Source organism: Lepus europaeus, chromosome 6 (genome assembly GCF_033115175.1).
Source record: "Lepus europaeus isolate LE1 chromosome 6, mLepTim1.pri, whole genome shotgun sequence".
NCBI lineage: Eukaryota > Metazoa > Chordata > Mammalia > Lagomorpha > Leporidae > Lepus > Lepus europaeus.
In genome coordinates, this window is record NC_084832.1 from 63,529,016 (window position 1) to 63,550,247 (window position 21,232).

The 21,232-nt window shown below is 40.9% G+C and overlaps 1 protein-coding gene across 1 annotated transcript in view; it reads right to left on the minus strand.

Annotated features, from left to right (window-relative positions):
- KPNA3 (karyopherin subunit alpha 3) overlaps positions 1–21,232 on the minus strand; it is a 101,714-nt gene that overhangs the window by 35,519 nt on the left and 44,963 nt on the right. Inside the window, exon 2 of the mRNA XM_062194235.1 lies at positions 1,650–1,694. Within this exon, the coding sequence (XP_062050219.1) occupies positions 1,650–1,694 (45 nt within the window). The remainder of the gene's footprint in view (positions 1–1,649; positions 1,695–21,232) is intronic.

Genomic DNA, 21,232 nt, shown 5'->3' on the forward strand with positions numbered 1-21,232 from the left:
CCCCCACACCAACGTAGGAGACCCAGAAGAAACTCATGGCTCCTGGCTTCGGATCGGAGCAGCTCCAGCCATTGTGACCAATTGGGGAGTGAAACAGTGGATGGCAGATCTCTCTCTTTCTCTGCCTCTCCTTCTCTCTGTGTGTGACTTTGATTTTCAAATAAAATAAATCTTTAACAAAAATATTAAGAAAAAAAAAGAGATTTAGAGGGGCTAGTAATACGTCATAGAAGGCTAAGCCCCTGGGGCCGGCACTGTAGCATAGCGGGTAAAGCCACTGCCTACAGTGCTGGCGTCCCATATGGGTGCTGGTTGGAGATCCAGATGCGCCAATTCCAAATCCAGCTCTCTGCTATGGTCTGGGAAAGCAGTAGAAGATGGCCCAAGTGTTTGGGGCCCCTGAACCCACGTGGGGGACCCAGAAGAAGCTCCTGGCTCAGCTCCAGCTGTTTCTGGCATTTGGAGAGTGAACCAGCAGTTGGAAGATTTCCCTTTCTGCCTCTTTCTGTAACTCTGCCTTTAAAATAAATCAATCTAGCCGCCGTGGCTCAACAGGCTAATCCTCCGCCTTGAGGCGCCGGCACACTGGGGTCTAGTCTTGGTCGGGGCACCAGATTCTGTCCCGGTTGCCCCTCTTCCAGGCCAGCTCTCTGCTATGGCCCGGGAGTGCAGTGGAGGATGGCCCAAGTGCTTGGGCCCCTATACCCATGTGGGAGACCAGGAAGAAGCTCCTGGCACCTGGATTCGGATCTGCCAAACTCCAGCTGTTACGGCCATTTATTTGGGGAGTGAACTAGCAGATGGAAGAGAGGTAGGTATGTGTGTATGTGTCATCTTTTTGAATAAAATGAAAATAAAAACTTAAATAATTATTAAAGAAGTGAATAAATGTGTAGGTCCATTTAATTCTTTCTAGTCATTCTAAGAATTTGTACTTTCAGAATCAAGACCTTCCTTTTCTCTAAAACCAAAAATTTTTAAGATGGTAATTTAATATAGGAAGGAGTTTTGGGAGTGAAATCAATCAGGAAAAGGATCTTATCTAATTCAAACTCCAAGATTTGAGTAAGTTTCGAATCTATTTTTTACAACATACATGTAACAAGTATAATGAAAGAACTCATTATGTGCATTTTCTTGATTGGCAACTGAAATACTTGCTTTAAGTAAAAGGTGTTTATGTGAAAACACAATCTGATAAAGGTAAACATAAAGTTCTCTAAAAATTATAGAAGAAGAAAATACAATAAATTTTAAAAGCAGTTGCTTACAGTTGGTAAGATCTAAGATTTTCTTGTATTTATTTTTCTAAATATTTTTAATATGTACAAACGTTTACATGAGGAATGCTGTTGGAACTCTGTCAAACACAACCCACAGGAAAGAGGATATTAAGGAAAAAGTATCTAACTTCACCAGGTGTTACAGAAATTTCAATGATGGTAAAATATTTCGCATAGTACCTAGTACTCTCAATAAATGGAAGCTATTACATAATTATCAGTATGTCATTATAAACTATTGATATATTTTTATATTATTTGGTTTTAGGGATGAATGCTAACAACAGTACTTTCACTATGTAAGTTACAAATGTTAACATCAAAAATTTTTCCAATTCTTTTACTTTAAATCCAAATTATCCTTACCTTCCGCAGTTCAACTGTCACTTCATTTCTGTGTCTTCGCATTGTCTAAAAAGAAGAATAAAGATTATATAAGTATCCAAATACTGACATTGTGAGTACATAAATCAAGGTCCAGGCATTTGAGACTTAAAACTTCTTTTAGAAATAGTTTAATCTAATGATCAGGATTGATCAGTTTTACATTTCACAAAACAGTAATTAGTTAAAAATCAAAAAATGTCTCTTTTACTGGACATCTGAAAGCTAATTTTGTGGGAAGTAGACGATGATAGTGCTTGGCTGCCTAGAATTCATTCCTCTGTCCTAATTGCACCCAGTTTTCTCTGGTGTTTGATGCTTGCAACCAATGAAATGTACCTCTGACAATTCATATTTTAAAAAAGTAATTGCTTGTCATGGCCTTAACAAACTCACATGAAAATAAAATTAAGTCTGAGAAAGGTATTCTGTATCCAAATGCATAATATCCTTCTAGGTTTTTCAAGCTCTGTCAGGCATGTCTTATGAGGAACCACTTAAATGATTATATGCATACACTCAACCCACAATGTACTGGTATGATGAATTTTATTAACCTTCTTAATATGGTTCGATCCTCATATTTCTATATGGTTATGTCATATTATTCCTTTAATATACTGCCAGATTCAGCATACTATTATTTTATTTAACAATTCTCTTGTAGTACCTCTTTCTTAAACCACAGTGATAATCTTTTTTTTTTCAAAGATTTATTTATTTATTTGAAAGTCAGAGTTAGAGAAAGAGAGAGAGAGAGAATCTTCCATCTGTGGTTCACTTTCCAGATGGCAGAAACAGCCAGGCTGAGCCAGGCCGAAGCAAAGAGTCAGGAGCTTCTTCCAGATCTCCCACATGGGTGCAGGGGCCCAAGGACTTGGGCCATCTATTGCTGCTTTCCCAGGCACACTAGATGGAGCTGGATCGGAAGTAGAACAGTCGGGTCTCGAATTGGCATCCCTATATTGCGGCTTTACCTGCTATGCCACAACATCAGCCCAGATAATCTGTTTTTAAGGAAAAAAAAAAAATTCCATGAATTCAAATTATAAAATTTGTAAACACACTGAAATAATAATCTAGAGGCCTGCACTAAAATATAGACAAAGGGATGGGCGTTTGACTTAGTGATTAAGACGTCTGCATCCCCTAAGAGGGTACTTGGGTTCAAGACCCAGCACTCAAGCTTCCTGCTAATACAGACCCTTGGAGGTGAGTTCTTTCCACACAAATGGGAAATCTGGGTTGAGTTCCCAGCTTCTGGCTTTGACTCTGTCTCTCTCAAATAAATTAATTTTAAAAAATAAATTTAAGGCCGGCGCCGGGGCTCAATAGGCTAATCCTCCGCCTGCGGCACCGGCACCCGGGTTCTGGTCCCGGTTGGGGTGCCGGATTCTGTCCTGGTTGCCCCTCTGCCAGGCCAGCTCTCTGCTGTGGCCCAGGAGTGCAGTGGAGGATGGCACAAGTGCTTGGGCCCTGCACCCGCATGGGAGACCAGGAGAGGCACTTGGCTCCTGGCTTTGGATCAGCGCGGTGCGCCAGCCGCAGTGCGCTGACCGCAGCGGCCATTGGAGAATGAACCAACGGTAAAGGAAGACCTTTCTCTCTGTCTCTCTCTCACTGTACACTCTGCCTGTCAAAAAATTAAAAAAATTAAAAATAAAAAATAAATTTAAAAAATAAAAAAGTACCAAATCACATGGCTACCTTTAAAATATACCTACAGGGGCCAGCATTGTTACACAGCCACCTGTGATGTGGCATCCCACGTGGGTACCAGTTCATGTCTCAGCAGCTCCACTTCTGATCCAGCTTCCTGATAATGGCCTGGGAAAGCAGCAGAAGACGGCTCAAGTACTTGGGCAGTTGCCACCCCTGTGAAAAACCCAGATGAATCTCCCAGCTTCTGGCTAGGGCCTGGCTCAGCCCCAGCTGTTAGAATCATTTGGGGAGTGAACCAGCAGATAGAAGATCTCTCTCTCTCTCTCTCTCTCTTTCAATCAATCAATAAATTTTTTAAACACACACATATACCCCTATAGATGTAAACAAATCTCAAGTCAGCTACATTCATTTAAAGTGATGGAACTGGGAACATAATTCAAGTCTCTCCCAGGGAAAGCAAAAACCCAGTTACTTGAGCCATCACCACTGCCTCCCAGGGTCTGCATTAGAAAACTAGAGTCAAGAGTCAGGAGCAGGTACTAAACCCAGGTATTCTAACGTGGGATACTGACACCTTAACTGCTAGGCTAAATGCCCACCCTACTCCCCCATCTGCCCACCCCAACCTTTTAACAAAGTTCAAAGCAAGTAAATGGAAGACTTCAATTGAGTTTTAAAATAGTATTAGATCAGGTAGACATTCATATAAACCTTGACTTAAGATTCATACCCTAATAAATTTAAAAGAAAGCTAATCAACTGATGTAAAATTATAAAATTCTTAGATCTTTGGGATAAGGGGTAAGCAAAGAATTTTTAGACTTGACCTTGAAAATTCAATCCATAATAGCAATAGTTGGGAAACCAGACCGTATCAAAAGCAAATTAAATAAAATAAAAATTCTTCTTTGTTAAATTCCATGTGAAGTAGATAAAAACAGAAATTAGAAAATATCTGCAAACTATGTATCCAATAAAGGATTACTATCTAGAATATATAAAGAATTCGCAGGGGTCAAAAGTTAACCAACCAATGAACTAAAATCGGAAAATGGGCAAAATAAATGAAGAGACATTTCATCAAAAAAGATATATACAGATAGCAGGGCCAACACTGTGGCATAGTGGGTGAAGCATCTGCCTGTGGCACCAGCATCCCATGTGGGTGCCGGTTTATGTCCCGGCTGCTCTTCTGATCCAGCTCTGGCCTGGGAAAGCAGTGGAAGATGGCCGAACTGCTTGGGCCCCTGTACCCACATGGGACTCGGAAGGTCCTGGCTCCTGGCCTCGGATCAGTCCAACTCTGGCCATTGTAGCCATTTAGGGAGTGAACCAGTGGATGAATGATCATTCTCTCTCTCTCTCTCTCTCTCCATCTCTAACTCTACCTCTCAAATAAATAAATAAATAAATGAAATTTTTTTTAAAAAAAGATATTTACAGATGGCAAATGAATACATGAACACATATTTAATACCAATAGCCATTAGGAAAATGCAAATTAAAACCAATATGAGATTTTATTTTACACTTAAAAAATGTGACATCACTAAACACTGGTGAGGATGTAATTTTCCACATTGCTGGTAGGACTGTAAAACAGTATGAACATTTGAAAAACAGTTTGGGCCGGCGCTGTGGTGCAGTGCTTTAAAGCCCCAGCCTGAAGTGCCAGAATCCCATATGGGCACCAGTACAAGTCCCGGCTGCTCCACTTCCCATACAGCGCTCTACTAATGCACCTGGGAAGACAGCAGAGGATGGCCCAAATCCTTGGGCCTCTGCACCCACATGAGATACCCAGAAGAAGCTCCTGGCTTCTGACTTTGAATCAGCTCAGCTCCAGCCATTGCAGCCATTTGAGGAGTGAACCAGTGGAAGGAAGACTTATGTGTGTGTGTTTCTACATCTCTCTGTAGCTCTTTCAAATAAATAAAATTAATATTGAAAAAAAAGAAAAGAAAAACTGTTTGGCAGTTTTAAAAACTAAGCATGGTAAAAAAGAAAAAAAACTAAGTATTTAACTACCATAGGACCCACCAACTGCACTTCTGAACATTTATGCCAGAAAAATAAAAACTTATATTCACCAAAAACCTATATATCAGGGTGGGGAACCTTTTTCTGCCAAAGGCCATTTGGATATTTATAACATCATTCATGGGCCATACAATATTATCAGCTTAAAAATTTGCCTGCTGTAGATGTACTGAATTTTGAGTTCTGCCTTCAGTTTCCTTGGTAGGCCAAGACTACATGAGTTCTCAGGCCTTGTGCAGCCCAGAGGCTGTACATTCCTCACCCCTGCTCTATACAAACGCTTATAACAGCTTTATTCCTAAGAGTCAAAATCTGGAAACAACTGAAGTATCCTTCACATTTAAATAAGCAGTATATCCATACCATAGAAAATATTCAGTAATAAATAATAAGTAAAGTGCAGGGGATGGCGCTGTGGCTCAGTAGGTTAAAGCTGCAGCCTGCAGCGCTGGCATCCCATATGGGCGCCAGTTTGAGTCTCGGCTGCTCCACTTCTGATCTAGCTCCCTGCTAAAGTGTCTGGGGAAACAGCAGAGGATAGATGGTCCAAGCGCTTGGGTCCCTGCACCCACGTGGGAAACCTGGAAAAAGCTCCTGGCTTCAGCCTGGCCCAGTCCTGGCTGATGAGGTGAATCAGTGGATGGAAGATCTTTATTTCTCTCTGTAACTCTGCTTTTCAAGATTTATGTATTTATTTATTTATTCGAGAAGCAAAGTTTACAAAGAGAGGCAGAGACAGAGAGAAAGGTCTTCAATTCGCTGGTTTACTCCCAAGATGGCCCCAACAGCCCAGAGATGGGCCAATCTGAAGCCAGGAGCCAGAAGCTTCTTCCATGTCTCCCATGCAGGTGCAGGGGCCCAAGCACTTGAGCCACCTTCTGCTTTCCCAAGCCATAGCAGAGAACTGGACTGGAAGAGGAGAAGCCAGGACACAAACCGGCTCTCACATGGGATGACAGCGCCGCACACAAAGGCTTAGCTTATTACGTCACAGCACCAACCTCATAAATAAATCTTAAAAATAATAATAAAGTGTGAAGAAAAAGATATAGATGGGGAGACCATGGATTTTCAAAAGAAAGCAAACTTCAAACTCATATCTTCAATTTCAAATGAACAGAACTTGGCGATGCCAACTAGACTGGGGCAGCCAGACAGCCAGTAAAGTATATGTCATTCTCAATGCTTTCAATGGGCACTGAGCCTATCCCTGTTCTGCTGAAAGGGAAACCCAGATGGTTTGGCATTTGATTAGAAAGGTGTGTCTGGAAAAACGTTGGTAGAAGAGATTGAAGTTGAAGTTTGTGGACTAAATGGGAGGTCACCATCCCATCAGCTTGAGGCCTAAATTGAACAAAAAAGTGGCCCAAGGGTCAATTCTTGTTCTCTCTTCTAGAACCCAGGATACCCTTCTTCTGTAATTGGACTTTAGAAATGCACCACCACCCCACCACCCCCACCACCCTCACTGCCCGCTGGACTCGGAGACATACCAGTTCATCTGCACCAATCATCCTCCACCTTCTTGAGAATTTGGTCTTGCATGGAGCCACACTACTGGCTTCAGTGGTTCTCCAGCTTATAGCCAGCCTATTGTGGAACTTCTTAGCCTCTATAATGCAGTGAACCAATTCCCTCAGTCAATCTTTTCTCATACAACTAAGTATACTATCAGTTTTGTCTCTCTGGAGAACTCTAAAACAGACCTTATGTGGATACCAATCCAAATAAATGTTGCGTGTTTTTTGTTTTTTGGGGTTTTTTTTTTTTTTTGGACAGGCAGAGTGGACAGTAGAGGGAGACAGAGAGAAAGGTCTTCCTTTTGCCATTGGTTCACCCTTCAATGGCTGCCGCGGTAGCGCGCTGCGGCCAGCGCACCGCACTGTTCCAATGGCAGGAGCCAGGTGCTTATCCTGGTCTCCCATGGGGTGCAGGGCCCAAGCACTTGGGCCATCCTCCACTGCACTCCCTGGCCACAGCAGAGAGTTGGCCTGGAAGAGGAGCAACCGGGACAGGATCGGTGCCCCGACCGGGACTAGAACCCGGTGTGCTGGCGCCGCAAGGCGGAGGATTAGTCTACTGAGCCGCGTCGCCAGCTGCTTTTTTTTTTTAACAGGCAGAGTGGACAGTAGAGGGAGACAGAGAGAAAGGTCTTCCTTTTTGCCGTTGGTTCACCCTCCAATGGCTGCTGCGGCCGGCACACCGCGCTGTTCCGATGGCAGGAGCCAGGTGCTTCTCCTGGTCTCCCATGGGGTGCAGGGCCCAAGCACTTGGGCCATCCTCCACTGTACTCCCTGGCCACAGCAGAGAGCTGGCCTGGAAGAGGGGCAACCGGGACAGGATCGGTGCCCCGACCGGGACTAGAACCCGGTGTGCTGGCGCCGCAAGGCGGAGGATTAGCCTGTTAAGCCACGGCGCCGGCTCCAAATAAATGTTTAAAAAAAAAAAACTAGAGACTTAAAAAAGTCTGGAAAACTGATAGAATTATAATCAGGGTTGGGTTGTGTGCATTTGTTTAAGGTAATAATAGTATTGTGCTGACTATATTTGTAGGAATCTTTTTTAATAAAATTTATCTTAATAACAGAAACAGTACATGCCACTTCTGAAAGACCTCATACTTCTGTTACAACTACATCCTTACTATAACAGAAAAAAATACATTTTTAAGACATTGCTGAACTCTTGTAAGTAGCAAAAAAGCAGAGGAGTCACTAACATTAAACCTAAGGAGGAAGTGATAAAAGGAAATTAGGTAAAAAGAAGTGAGGGTATCTGCATATTTTACACTGGGAACAGAAATTAAGTCCTGGACCTTTGAGAGCTAAAACTTAAGACTTCTTCTCATCAGCTAGAATCTCAAGATGAGCTGTTTCTCAACAGAGTCAAAGTAAATTTTTACAACAGAAAATCAGTTGCATTAGTCACTTAGAATTATGTAAAAGTCAACATATGCAAGAAAATAAACCATCATAAATAGAATAATATAGGTCCACTGACCTGGAATTAAATTGTAAACTATAAAGCAACTAAGCAAATATTTAAGGAACAGAAAAACAGAACTAAAAATATCAGCAATCCATGGGGTGGGCATTTGAAAATGCACAATATACAGAACTCAGCTGGGAAGTCCACATTCTGTATCAGAGTGCCTCAATCTGAGTTCTAATTCTGCTCCAGACTTCAGCATCCTGCTAGAGCACAGCCCCTGGGAGGCAGCAGCTAATGACTCAAGTAGTTGGGTGGCTGCAACTCACGTGGGAGACCTAGATTGAATTTCTGGGCTCTAGCTTCAGCCTGGCCCAGCCCCATTCATTGCAGGCATTTGAAGAGTCAACCAGTGAACAGGAGTACTTTCTTTCTAATAAATGAAATAATAAAATAAATAAATTTGAAAAAAATCAGCGATCCAGAAGAGGTTATCAGAAACAGTCGGCAACTTTGAAAAATAAAACAAGAACCAAACAGAACATTGCAGTATGAAAATAATTATAGTAATATAACCACATTAAGGAACAACAGATATGTTTTACATCAGATTTGATACAGTTTAAGAGAAATCGCGTGAACTTTAAGATAGGTGTCAGAAGAAATTATCAATTGTGAAGGCATAATGATGATAAATGGGTAAGAGACATAGAGGACACATAGGAAATTACTAAACACAGCTGGAGTTCCTGAAAGACACAGGCATTAGGCAGAAGAAACATTTGACAAGATAATGGCTAAGAATTTTTCAGAACGGATGGAAAACAATCAATTGCAGATGTAAGAAGCCCAACAAACTTCAAGTGGGAAAATAAAAAGAAATGTACACCTGAATATATCATGGTGAAACTATGTAGCACCAAAGAGAAAGAAATCCTAAAGGAGCAGAGAAAAATAAGTTATCTTCAAAAAGTAACAGATGGAAAACTGACCTTTAAATTCTCTATGATATTTTATTTGTTTATAAATGGGTCTTGGGACTGGTGCTGTGGAACAGTGGTTAAAGCCCCAGCCTGCAGCACCAGTATCCCAGATGGGCGCCAATTTGAGTCCTGGCCACTTCCCATCTAGCTCTCTGCTAATGTGTGCCTGGGAAAGCAGCAGAGAATGGCCCAAGTTCTTGGGCTCCTGAACCCATGGAAGATTGGGAAGAAGCTCCAGGCTTCAGCTCAGCTCTCAGCTCCTGCCATTGTGGCCATCTGGGGAGTGAATCAGCAGATGGAAGACCTCTCTCTCTCTCCCTCTCTGTCTCTCTCTCTCTCTGTAAGTCCTTCAAATAAATAAAATAAATCTTAAAAGTAAAATTAAAAAATTAATGGGTCATAAATGGTTATATTGTAGGTCTATTAATTTTATTAGCAAATTATAAAGTACAAAGTTTATCTTTTTTTTTTTTTGACAGGCAGAGTGGACAGTTTGAGAGAGAGACAGAGAGAAAGGTCTTCCTTTTCCGTTGGTTCACCCCCCAATGCCAGCGTGCTGCGGCCGGCGCACCACGCTTATCTGAAGCCAGGAGCCAGGTGCTTCTCCTGGTCTCCCATGCGGGTGCAGGGCCCAAGGACTTGGGCCATCCTCCACTGCCTTCCCGGGCCACAGCAGAGAGCTAGACTGGAAGAGGGGCAACCGGGACAGAATCCAGCGCCCCAACCAGGATTAGAACCCGGGGTGCGGCGCTGCAGGCGGAGGATTAGCCTATTGAGTCACGGCGCCGGCCAAAGTTTATCATTTTTAAAATATATATCCCCATATTTTTCCTTCTTATAACTTTTTAATCATAGAGATAGTTTCAAAATCACTTCAGTAAGATGAACTCAATGATTCTGGTTTTACTGTATTTGAGTAACTGATACTTAATCAAAACAGAACCCTACAAGAATCTGATGAAAATCACTTTAAAAATAGAACAGAGGGCATATGTAGGTGAACACCCACATCCCATTTAGCAGTGCTCGAGTTTAATACCTGGCTCTGGCTCCTGACTTCAGCTTCCTGCAAGTGCAGACCTGGGAAATAGTGGTGATGACTCAGGTAGTTGGGTTTCTGCCTCCCATGTGGGAGACTTTTTTTGTTTCTGACTCCTGGGTCTCAGCTCGGCACCATCCTGACTACTGTAGGCATTTGGGAAGTGAAACAGTTGTCTCTTAAGTGAATTAAATTTAAAAAAAAAAAAAAAAAATCTCTTTGGGGCCAGCACTGTGACAGAGTGGATTAAGCTGTCATCTGCAGTGTCCACATCCCATATGAGTGCTGGTTCAGGTCCTGGCTGTTCTGCTTCCCATCCAGCTCTCTGCTGATGTACCTGGGAAAGCAGTGGAGGACAGCCCAATGCTTGGGCCCCTGCACCCATGTGGGAGACTCAGATGAAGCTCCTGGCTTCTGGCTTTGGCCTGGCCTAGCCTTGGCTATTACAGCCATTTGGGGAGTGGACCAGCGGATGGAGGATCTCTCTCTGTGTCTCTCCCTCTCTCTCTGTAATTCTTTCAAATGAAATAAATAAATCTTTTTAAAAAAAACTCTTTAATAAAAATAGTTTCAGAAAAGGACAGGAAGGAACATTTTGGGAGAATAATTTATTATAAAATTGGACTGCAGTGATGGTTATACAACCATAAATCTACTAAAAAAGAATTGTAAGCTAACAATGGGTAAACTGTATGGTATATAAACTGTAACTCGATAAACCTGTAGAAAACAACTCTGCAAAACAGGTATTTATACTATACTCATTCTTTGGGTTTCCTGAGTATACTAACTAAAGCATGTGTACAAATTTTATTTAGAGACAGGAAGTAGGAGAGAATACAATTTTTGGGATGCATTTGGCTTCTCAGACTGTGTAAGAACACAAGACTGCCCTCTCAATTAGTGATACAGCTAGAAAACCATAGCTCTGGAACAAAATGCCTAAAGGTTACTATGCTGATACCCTTCAGACTGCCACCAACTGGTATCCATGTTTCAGGGTATTTATGACAAAGATAATTTTTGAAAAGCAATGAAAGCCTGAAGGCAAAAAAATGTTTACCTTCAGTGTGCTGAAAGAACAATTATTTTCAAACTCAGAATTCTAATAAGGAAAGAATGATAGCACTTGAACACCACCATTTCATAGCCGTTAGTAAATGAACTGATCCAGGCAATGATGATTAATTGCTGTTAACACCACAAGAAGAAGTAAATTAACACTGTGTACATCATGATTGAAGTACACAATACTCAAGAAACTACAAAAGATGGCTAAGTATTATGAGGATGTGAAGAAACTGAAACTCTCATATACTCCTGGCAGGCTGTTAACATGTTGTGTAGTCACTTTGGAAAAGTATGCAGTCCCTCAAAATTTAAACATTGAGTAATCACATTATCCAACAATTTTACAAGCAGGCATATATCGAAAAGATATGAAAACATATGTCTACACGAAAACTTAACAAATGGTTACCATAACATCATTTCCAAAAGCTCATGTCAAAACCACACAGTTGCAGTACCATTCAGCAACAAAAAGGAACTGTACTAATGTATACTAGTAACATACAAGAAACTGAAAACATGCTAAGTGAAAGAAATCAGTCATAAAAGAGCACATATTATGTTATTCTATCTCTATGGATCTTCAGAATCAGCAAATCTATACACAGAAAGCAAATTAGCAGTTGCTTAGGTATAGGAGAGGAGGAAGATACAGGAGCTTAGACAAACAGATGACTGCTAAAGTGTATAAGATTTCTTTTTGTAGTGATGAAAATATTCCAAATTCTATGAATATACTAAAAACCACTGCTCTGTACATTTTGAGTATATATTACACAGGTTATGTGAAATTATATCTCACTAAAGCTTTTCTTTAAAAGAAGTATATGGGGCTGGCGCTGTGGTGCAGTGGGTTAACGCCCTGGCCTGAAGTGCCGGCATCCCATATGGGTGCCGGTTCGAGACCCAGCTGCTCCACTTCCTGTCCAGCTCTCTGTTGTGGCCTGGGAAAGCAGTAGAAGATGGTCCAAGTCCTTGGGTCCCTGCACCCGTGTGGAGTCCAGGAAGAAGCTCCTGGCTCCTGGCTTCAGATTGGCACAGCTCCAGCCATTGCAGCCAACTGGGGAGTGAAACATCGGATGGAAGACCTCCCTTTCTCTCTCTCTGTCTCTGCCTCTCCTCTCTCTGTGTAACTCTGACTTTCATGTAAATTAAAAATAAATCTTAAAAAATTTTAAAAAATGAGTATATAATACAACCTACAAACCAGTATTGGCACACGAATGAATGAATAAATGAATAAATCAGATTAATCCTTCTATTTCTGACAACCAATTTTACAGAAATACAGAGAATAGAGAGACATATGAAATATTAGGTGTTGCAACCTGCAAAATCCAGGATTTTTTTTCTAACAGAAACAAAGTAGGCAGTTTGAGAAACAGGGAAGGAGCTTATAGATTAAAGAATATTTAAGGGACATATTAATCATAATAAATGGATCTTATTAAGCTACTGATCCAAACATATTATAATGTGCTTTACACACACACACACACACAGTATTAAATACGTGAGACAGGTGGGGAAATGTGAACACTCATCAAAGAGACACTTAAATCAACCCAAACTTATGGAAACTTGATATGAAGAGATGACACTGCAAACCACTGTGGGGGAAAACAGCCCATTCAGTAAGGGGTGCTGGGCCAACAAGTTACCCATGAGAGGGAAAACATGACACTGGATCATGCATAAACATCAATTTCAGACGGAGAGAAAACCTATGAAAGGGGTCAGCACTGTGGCATTGTGGGCTAAGCCTCCACCTGCTGCGTTGGCATCCAATATGGGTGTCGGTTTTAGTCCCAGCTGCTCTTCTTCTGATCCAGCTCCCTGCTAAGGCCTGGGAAAGCAGAAGATGGTCCAGGTGCTTGGGCCCCTACACCCACATGGGAGACCCAGAAGAAGCTCTTGGATCCTGACTTTGGAATGGCTCAGCTCAGCTGTTGTGGCCATTTGGGGTGGGAAACAGTGGATGGAAGACCTCTCTGTCCCTATATCTGTAACTCTGTCTCTCAAATAAACAAATAAAATCTTAAAAAAAAAAAAACTATTAAAGCAACACTTTGAATTTCTAAAGCAATCTTTTTGATTTCTGAGTGGAGAAAGATTTCTTAAGCAGGACATAAACAGTACTAAAAACAAAACAACAACTCCATTAAAATTAAGGACTTCTGTTCTTTAACTGATTCCACATGAAAAGCAAAAAGACAAGCCAAACTGGAAAGATACTTGAAGCATGAATGAATATCCAAAATACAAAAAGCACTCCCACACATCAGTTAAAAAAGGTAACGGAATATGGGGGAAGACAAGAAAAGGTATTTCATACAAAATTTTAAAAAAGCCAACATAAAAAGAGGTCAACCTCATTAGTCAGGAAAATGTAAATTAAGATAATAAGATACCATTTTGTATTTACTAAACTGTCAAAAATATGTATATATAACATCACCAAATATTCATGAACTGTCTGTTAATACAATCATTTTTCAGCAGCAATTTGGCTAACTCTGGCAAAGTTAAAAAAATACAGAAGACACTGAAATTCTAATCCAGGTATAAAACATAGAGAAACTCTTGCATATATGCACAACATAACATATAAGCAATTTCTTGGTAACACTGGTTTGCAGTAGCAAAAGATAAAACCAAAAATGCTGAAAGCTACCCAAATGTTCATTAAAAGGAAGATAAATCAAGTTATGGGATACAGTAAGTGTTTTCAGGATGAATGAACTACAGCTAAATGAACCAATCCAGGAACACAATGAACGTTAGGTGAACAAAGCAAGTTTCATATTATTTTCATAAAACAAGCAAGCGAGGAGAAAGTGGCACAGTGGTCAAGTCACCACTTAGAATACCTGCATCTAATGTCAGAGAGCCTCGTTCAAGTCCTGGCAACTCTAATTCCAATCCAGCTTCCTGATAATGTATATCCTGGGAAGCAGCACAGATGGCTCAAGTACTTGGGTCTGATACTTGAATGGAATTCCTGGCTCCTGGATTCCTCCTGGCCCCGCCCTGTCTGTTGACAGCACTTGGGGACTGAACCAGCAGATGAAAGATCTCTGTCTTTCAAATAAAATTAAAATAGTTTTTTTTAAAGCAAGCAAAATCAACCAATACTATATGCTACTCCAAAATATAAACATGTATGATAAATCTAGAAAAGCAAAGTAACAATTTATACAAATTTGTGTCAATGAGTTACTTCTAGAAAGGAAGTTGGGAATATTATCAGAGAAAAACAGAACAGCTTTTCAGGGCATTGCTAATGTTTTAGCTCTTAAATTGGATATTGTATTCATAAATATTTGTTTTATTATAGCTTCAAAACTTGTATCTATATTTCTTATTTTTCTGTATCAAGTAATGCACATTTTAAAAATATACAAATAGAAGAACATGTATGCTGAACAGGCAACAGCTGTAATCCACAACATTTTGGCTCCCATCTCACTTGTGTCCAGTAGCATTAACGTACCAAACTGTAACCATGCAAAATATAAACTAATGCTAATAACTCCCCATCACACTTCAATTCACAGAATGCAATCCAATAAATACTGAAAATCTCAACATGACTCCAGTGTCTAATTCAATTTCATTCATGTTCCAATACCACCCTTAACTCTGGGTGAGTGGTTCTCTACCTAAGAATAGCCTACTTAGTTAAAAAAGACTGTTGGGTTCTACTCCCTGTTTCTTTCTCAAGCAGCAAAATCATGTGTTTCTAACAAGATCTCAGGCGATGATGTTGATGCTCCTAGTCTAACCACTGTTAATCACTGTTCTAGGTTAACACTTAAATAAAATATATAGCATCAAAATCCTAAGGAACAGTTTTCCTCTAACATAATTACAAACAATGTAAATTATTAAACAAAAACTGAATCTTTATATACAAGACAAATTGTTTTAGTGTACTATCCCATCTTGACACAACAAAGTAGTTAGTGACACTTGCTCTGGGTTCAACCTGGGATTGAATCCTGGCTCCCTCAAGTGCAAACTGGGAATGGAATGTTACTGGTCTCTCTACTGTAGTTTCTTTATCTGTAAAATGAAGATAATTCCTCATCTGATTACTGAGAGAAGTAAATCAAAGTCATGCTAAGAATTTATAACACAGCAATACATCACACACAGAAAGCCCTCAACAAGAGTTAGCTCTCTTAATCTTCATTGTGAATGAACATTGCTCACATCTTACGTGTGTCAGGATCAATGTCTTATCTATCACTGTACTACTTCTACCCAACCGTGGAAATGCCTTACACCATCTAATCAGATACTTTGTGCCCATTCTCAATTCTGTCATCATATCCGTAATATATTCACTGAAGACTCTGGCAAGTGACTCCAGTTTCCTGTCCGAACCAAGTCCTGACAACATCCCTCATGTCTTCAACAGTTTATCAAACAGCACAGTTCAAGAGGCTCACCAGACAAAGAACCATATGCAGCTTCATTTCATCTTTAAGATTCCATTTCACAACAGCTCGTGATTCTGTGGCAATCCTTTCATCAAGAACAAGCTCACTCTCCATCATTCCAACAAGGATAAATTTTGGATGTGTTACATTTCATTCAAAAAGCATAAAATGTTCAATATTTTATATGGAATGTACTTTCTATTAAATACTATTCTACACTATTCTCTAATGTCCCTAGCAGCAGCACTCTAAGAATTCTCCCTTAATACTGTTTAGGGCATTCAACAATTATCTAGCTAATCAACAAATTGACCTAGATACACAAAGATTACTTGAATCCTGTAACTCTGTGTGTTTTCTCCCAATTTATCAATCCTTCCCTGTTTTCGCTTCCTTCTTACAATAGTTCTCATACTTCAACACCTCTGTCACCTGTTGCCCTAGCATAGAACCCTGGGTTGCTCCAATTCTCACTCCAAAAGGTAGGTGCTAAGTGCTGCAAGAGAAAAACAAAGTTACTCAATGTCCATGATGGGTGTTATAATTGCTAGGTCTCTAATGTCAATGCTTGTGTTTGGAAATCATTCCAGGCTTTTCTGTGTGAGATTATACACACACACACACACACACACATAAAGATTTATTTTCAAATAAATAAATAAATAAAGGCAGAGTTACAGAAAAACAGTGAGAGAGTGGGATGGAGGGTGAGGGAAGTGAGTGAGAGAGAGAGAGAGAGAGAGAGAGAGACCTTCCATCTGCTGGTTCACTCCCACAATGGCTGCAACGACCAGGGCTACCTCAATCTAATGCTAGGAGCCAGAAGCCTCTTCTAGGTCTCCCATGTGGGTGCAGGGGGCCCAGTACTTTGGATATATTTTAATGCTTTCCCAGGCACATCAGCAGAGAGCTGGATCAGAACTAAAGTAGCTGGGTCTCGAACCAGCACCCATGTGGGATGCCGGCCACAGGGAGTGGCTTCAGCTGCTGTGCCACAGAACCGGCCCCTCTGTATCTTTCTATATTATATCTTACACAAAAAGCCAATATTCTCAAGCTTCCCTTCTCCATATCCCTCTGCCTCTCACCAGACCAGAAATCTTTGAGAAAACAGTTATCATCACATGGGAGCCATGATCTGAATTTTCTATCATGAACATCTAACCTCCACTTCAACAACCTGCATCCTCAAACATAAATTTTTTTTAAAGCCACAGCACTGGCTCCACATACAATTTTTTTTATTCTCTATTTCCCCTTATCATGGCCATTTTTTCATTTAAAAGAAAGAAAAAGTCCTTCCTCAACCTATGTTTTCTGTGACTAACGTCCGCATGAGTCAAAATTCTTGAAAAAGTGCTCTATACTCTTTTCACTTCTTCACTCCCATTTAGTCCATTCCATCCAAAATATCACTGACACAGCTCTTGCCAAGATTACTATAAAATCTTCTCATGGAATACAACCTTCATTTATGTGGCAACTCTGAAGAGAACTCTGTTTAAACTAGGGTTGGGGAGCATCTAGCCCAGACCACAGTGTCATTTGGTCTGGTCCTGCCAAGGCAACTGCAGGTGGTCCTCAAAATTCAGTAAACCTGCAGCAAGATCATTTTTAAGTTGATAATTTTGTATGGCCCACAAATGATGTTATCAATATCCAATGACTCTTGGTAGAAAAAAGGTTCTCTAGCCCTGATATTCATTTATTCTCATCTACCTGATTTCACAATATTATACTCCTGCTTTTCTTTCCCTCTGGTCTTCCTACTTCAATCATCCATGTTATTCTTCCATGGCTTCAACTATCAACTAACTACATACCAATAACTCTGCAACATCTGGATGTTTCCTGATGAATTCTAAATTGTGCAGTGATGTAAACTTTTCAGTAAGGTTATAAACAGGATATACATATTAGGAAACATCTAGTTAATCTTGAAATACATGGAAATATTTGTATCTGTTAGAATAATTTTGCTAATGTGAATAGTCTAGGAGGCAATTAATCGATTTCAAAATAAAATCATGACTTCTTTTTATATTAGCTTTAGATAAAATTCACTTTTCATACAATGCTCCCACTTAGAGCATACAATAATGGTTTTTAGTTTATTCATTTGAGTTGTAAACTATCACCATGATCAATTTTAGAATATTTTTATCATTGCATAAAGATAGGTTATGTCATTTAGCAGTCATTCTCTACTCTCATTGCTCCGCCTCAATCTCAAACAAATTGTTTGTCAATCTGTCAATGTGGAAAGAAAATTTCAGATGCTAAGCTTGAATCAGCCCTTCAGAAATAGCTCCCTTTATATTAACCACTGTTATGTGTGAGTAAACAGATTTTTGGTATATTCTCCAAGTTCAACAACCTTGGAAATTTAAGCAGCTTAAAACTTTAAGCCCAGATTCTCTCCCAAGCTGTAGTGCCTCCTGGATCACTCCCCAGAAATCCCTTCAAGTTCTTTAAGATATTCAAAATTGAGCCACTTTTCATTGATCTTGCTTCATCTATTGTTCTTACTATAACCATGGATAACAGTACTCTCTAAAAGTGTGGCAAAATAAGACAAACAGTAAATGCATTTGGCACAGTTTGTGTCAAAGAATAGGTAGTAAGCAACATTTGCTTCTTTTGTCTATCTGTATTTCCAACTGCTTTTGCTGCTGTTATTTATTTATTTATCTGAGAGGCAGAGTTAGAGAGAGGGAGAGACAGAGAGAAAGGCCTTCCATCCACTAGTTCACTTCCCAAATGGCCATAATGGCTGGAGTTGGGCCAATCCAAAGCAAGGAGCCAGGAGCCTCCTCTGGGCCTCCCACATTGCTGCAGGGACCCAAGCAACTGGAACATCTTCCACTGTCTTCCCAGGCCATAAGCAGAGAGCTGGATTGGAAGAGGAGCAGCCAGAACACATACCAGCGCCTGTATGGGATGACAGTGCCGCAGGCAAAGGTTTAGCCTACTATGCCACAGCACCAGCCCCTTTTCTGTTTCTTTTCTTTTCTTTTTTTTTTTTTTAAAGAGGATGAGCCAGAGCTCTTCCACCTGCTGGTTCACTTGCCAAATGCCTGCAACAACTGGGGCTGGGCCAGGCCAAACGAGGAATCAGGCATTCAATCTAAGTCCCACAAGAAGAGAGGCAGGAACCCAAGTACACTCAAGAGATGCATTAGCAGGAAGCTGGAATCGAGAGCAAAGACAAAACTAAAACCCAGAGACCCCAACATGGGTCCCACCAGGCCAAATGGCCATCCCTATTATATTATACTTACTAATGTTATTTTGTATATACTCATTGTGCCTTAAAAAAATAAAAATATAGAACAGCAGCAGCATCATACATCTCAGTTTTACTCCATCCATTGATTGTATCAAGAAGTCATGTGGGAGCAGCCATTTGGTTCACTGACTAAAGTACACCCCGGGAAGCAGTAGATGATGGCTTAAGTAATTGGATTCCTGCCACCTACTAGGCCAGTTTTAGCCTGACCCAACCCAGGCACTGAGAGTTTCCCATGTGGGTGCAGGGGCCTAAGGACCTGGGCCATCCTCCACTGATTTCAAACCAGGTGCAACACCAGGAAGATAGATTTGAAGTAGAATAGCCGGGACTTGAATTGACATCTGTATGGGATGCTGGCTTTGCAGCCAGTGGCTTAACCTGCTATGTCCTGATGCCAGCCCCCATGGCTGTTGTGTTTTTTTGTTTTTGTTTTTTTTTTAAATTTAAAAGACACACACACACACACACACAGTGGACATAGAAATATCTTCCATCTACTGGTAACTCTCAATGTTTTATTAATATAATTATCATTATATTAAATTTGTTATTTGAATGGTAACATCTCTGAAACAAACCAATATTTTGATCTAGAAAGTCTTATCTCATATGGGAAATTAAGAATGAGTAAGAAGGGGCCGGTGCTGTGGGATAGCGGGTAAGGCTGCTGTCTGCAGTACTGGCATCCCTTATGGGCGCCGGTTTGAGCCCTGGCTACTCCAATTCCCATCCAGCTCTCTGCTGTGGTCTGGGAAAGCAGTTGAAAATGGCCCAAGTCCTTGGGCCCCTGTGCCAGCCTGCAAGACCCAGAAGAAGCTCCTGGCTTCGTATCAACAAAACTCCGGCTACTGTGGCCATTTGGGAAGTGAACCAGTGGATGGAAAACCTTTCTCTCATCTCTCCTCCTCTCTTTCTGTAACCCTGCCTCTCAAATAAATAAATAAAATCTTAAAAAAAAAAAAAAAAAGCAGAGGTACAGACTTAGCCAGCACTGTGGAATAGCGGGTAAAGCCACTACCTGCAGTGCTGGCATCCCATTTGAGCACCGGTTTGAGTCCCAGCTGCTTCAGAGATCCAGCTCTCTGCTATGGCCTGGAAAAGCAGTAGAAGTTGGCCCAAGTGCTTGGGCCCCTGCACTCACATGGGAGATTTGGAAGAAGCTCCTGGCTCCTAGCTTTGGATCGGCCCAGCTCTGGCCATTGCAGCCATTTGAGGAGTGATGGAAGACCAGCAGATGGAAGACCTTTCTTTTTCTCTTTCCTTCTCTTTCTCTCTCCCTCTACCTCTCTGCCTTTAAAATAAATAAATAAAATCTTTAAAAAAAGATACTTACAATAGCAAATTATATATATATAATATGTATATATATATATATATACACACACACATATATAAACAAACTTGCTTCAACTCTTCAAAAATATAGACGTAACAGAGGCCAGCACTGTGGCACAGTAGGTTAAGTTGCTGCTGACCATACCAGCATCTCACATGTAAGTGCTAGTTCAAATCCCAGCAGCTCTGCTTCTAATCTAACTTCCTAATAATCTGCCTGAGAAAGCAGCAGAAGATGGCCCAAGTACTAGTCCCCTGCTACCCACATGGGAGAGAGTCAGATGAAGTTCAGTGCTCCTGGGTTTGGCTTGGACCAACCTCAGCCATTGTGGCCATTTGCGGAGCGAACCAACAGATGGAAGATTCTGTTTCTGTCTGCCACTCTACCTTTCAAATAAAAATGGACAAAGATAAATAAATTACAACTCCATTGCAGAAAGAACAGTATATCACATCATAATCTCATCTATCATGGAAAATTTTAAAAAATTAAGAGGGTACAGGGCTGGCACTGTGGCGCAGCGGGTTAACACCCTGGCCTGAAGCACCGGCATCTTCGGTTCGAGACTCGGCTGCTCCACTTCTGATCCAGCTCTCTGCTATGGCCTGGGAAAGTAGTGGAAAATGGCCCACGTTCTTGGACCCCTGCACCCACAAGGGAGACCCAGAAGAAGCTCCTGGCTCCTGGCTTCGTATAGGCACAGCTCTGGCCGTTGTGGCCATTTGGGGAGTGAACCAGCAGATGGAAGACCCCCCACCCCACCTCT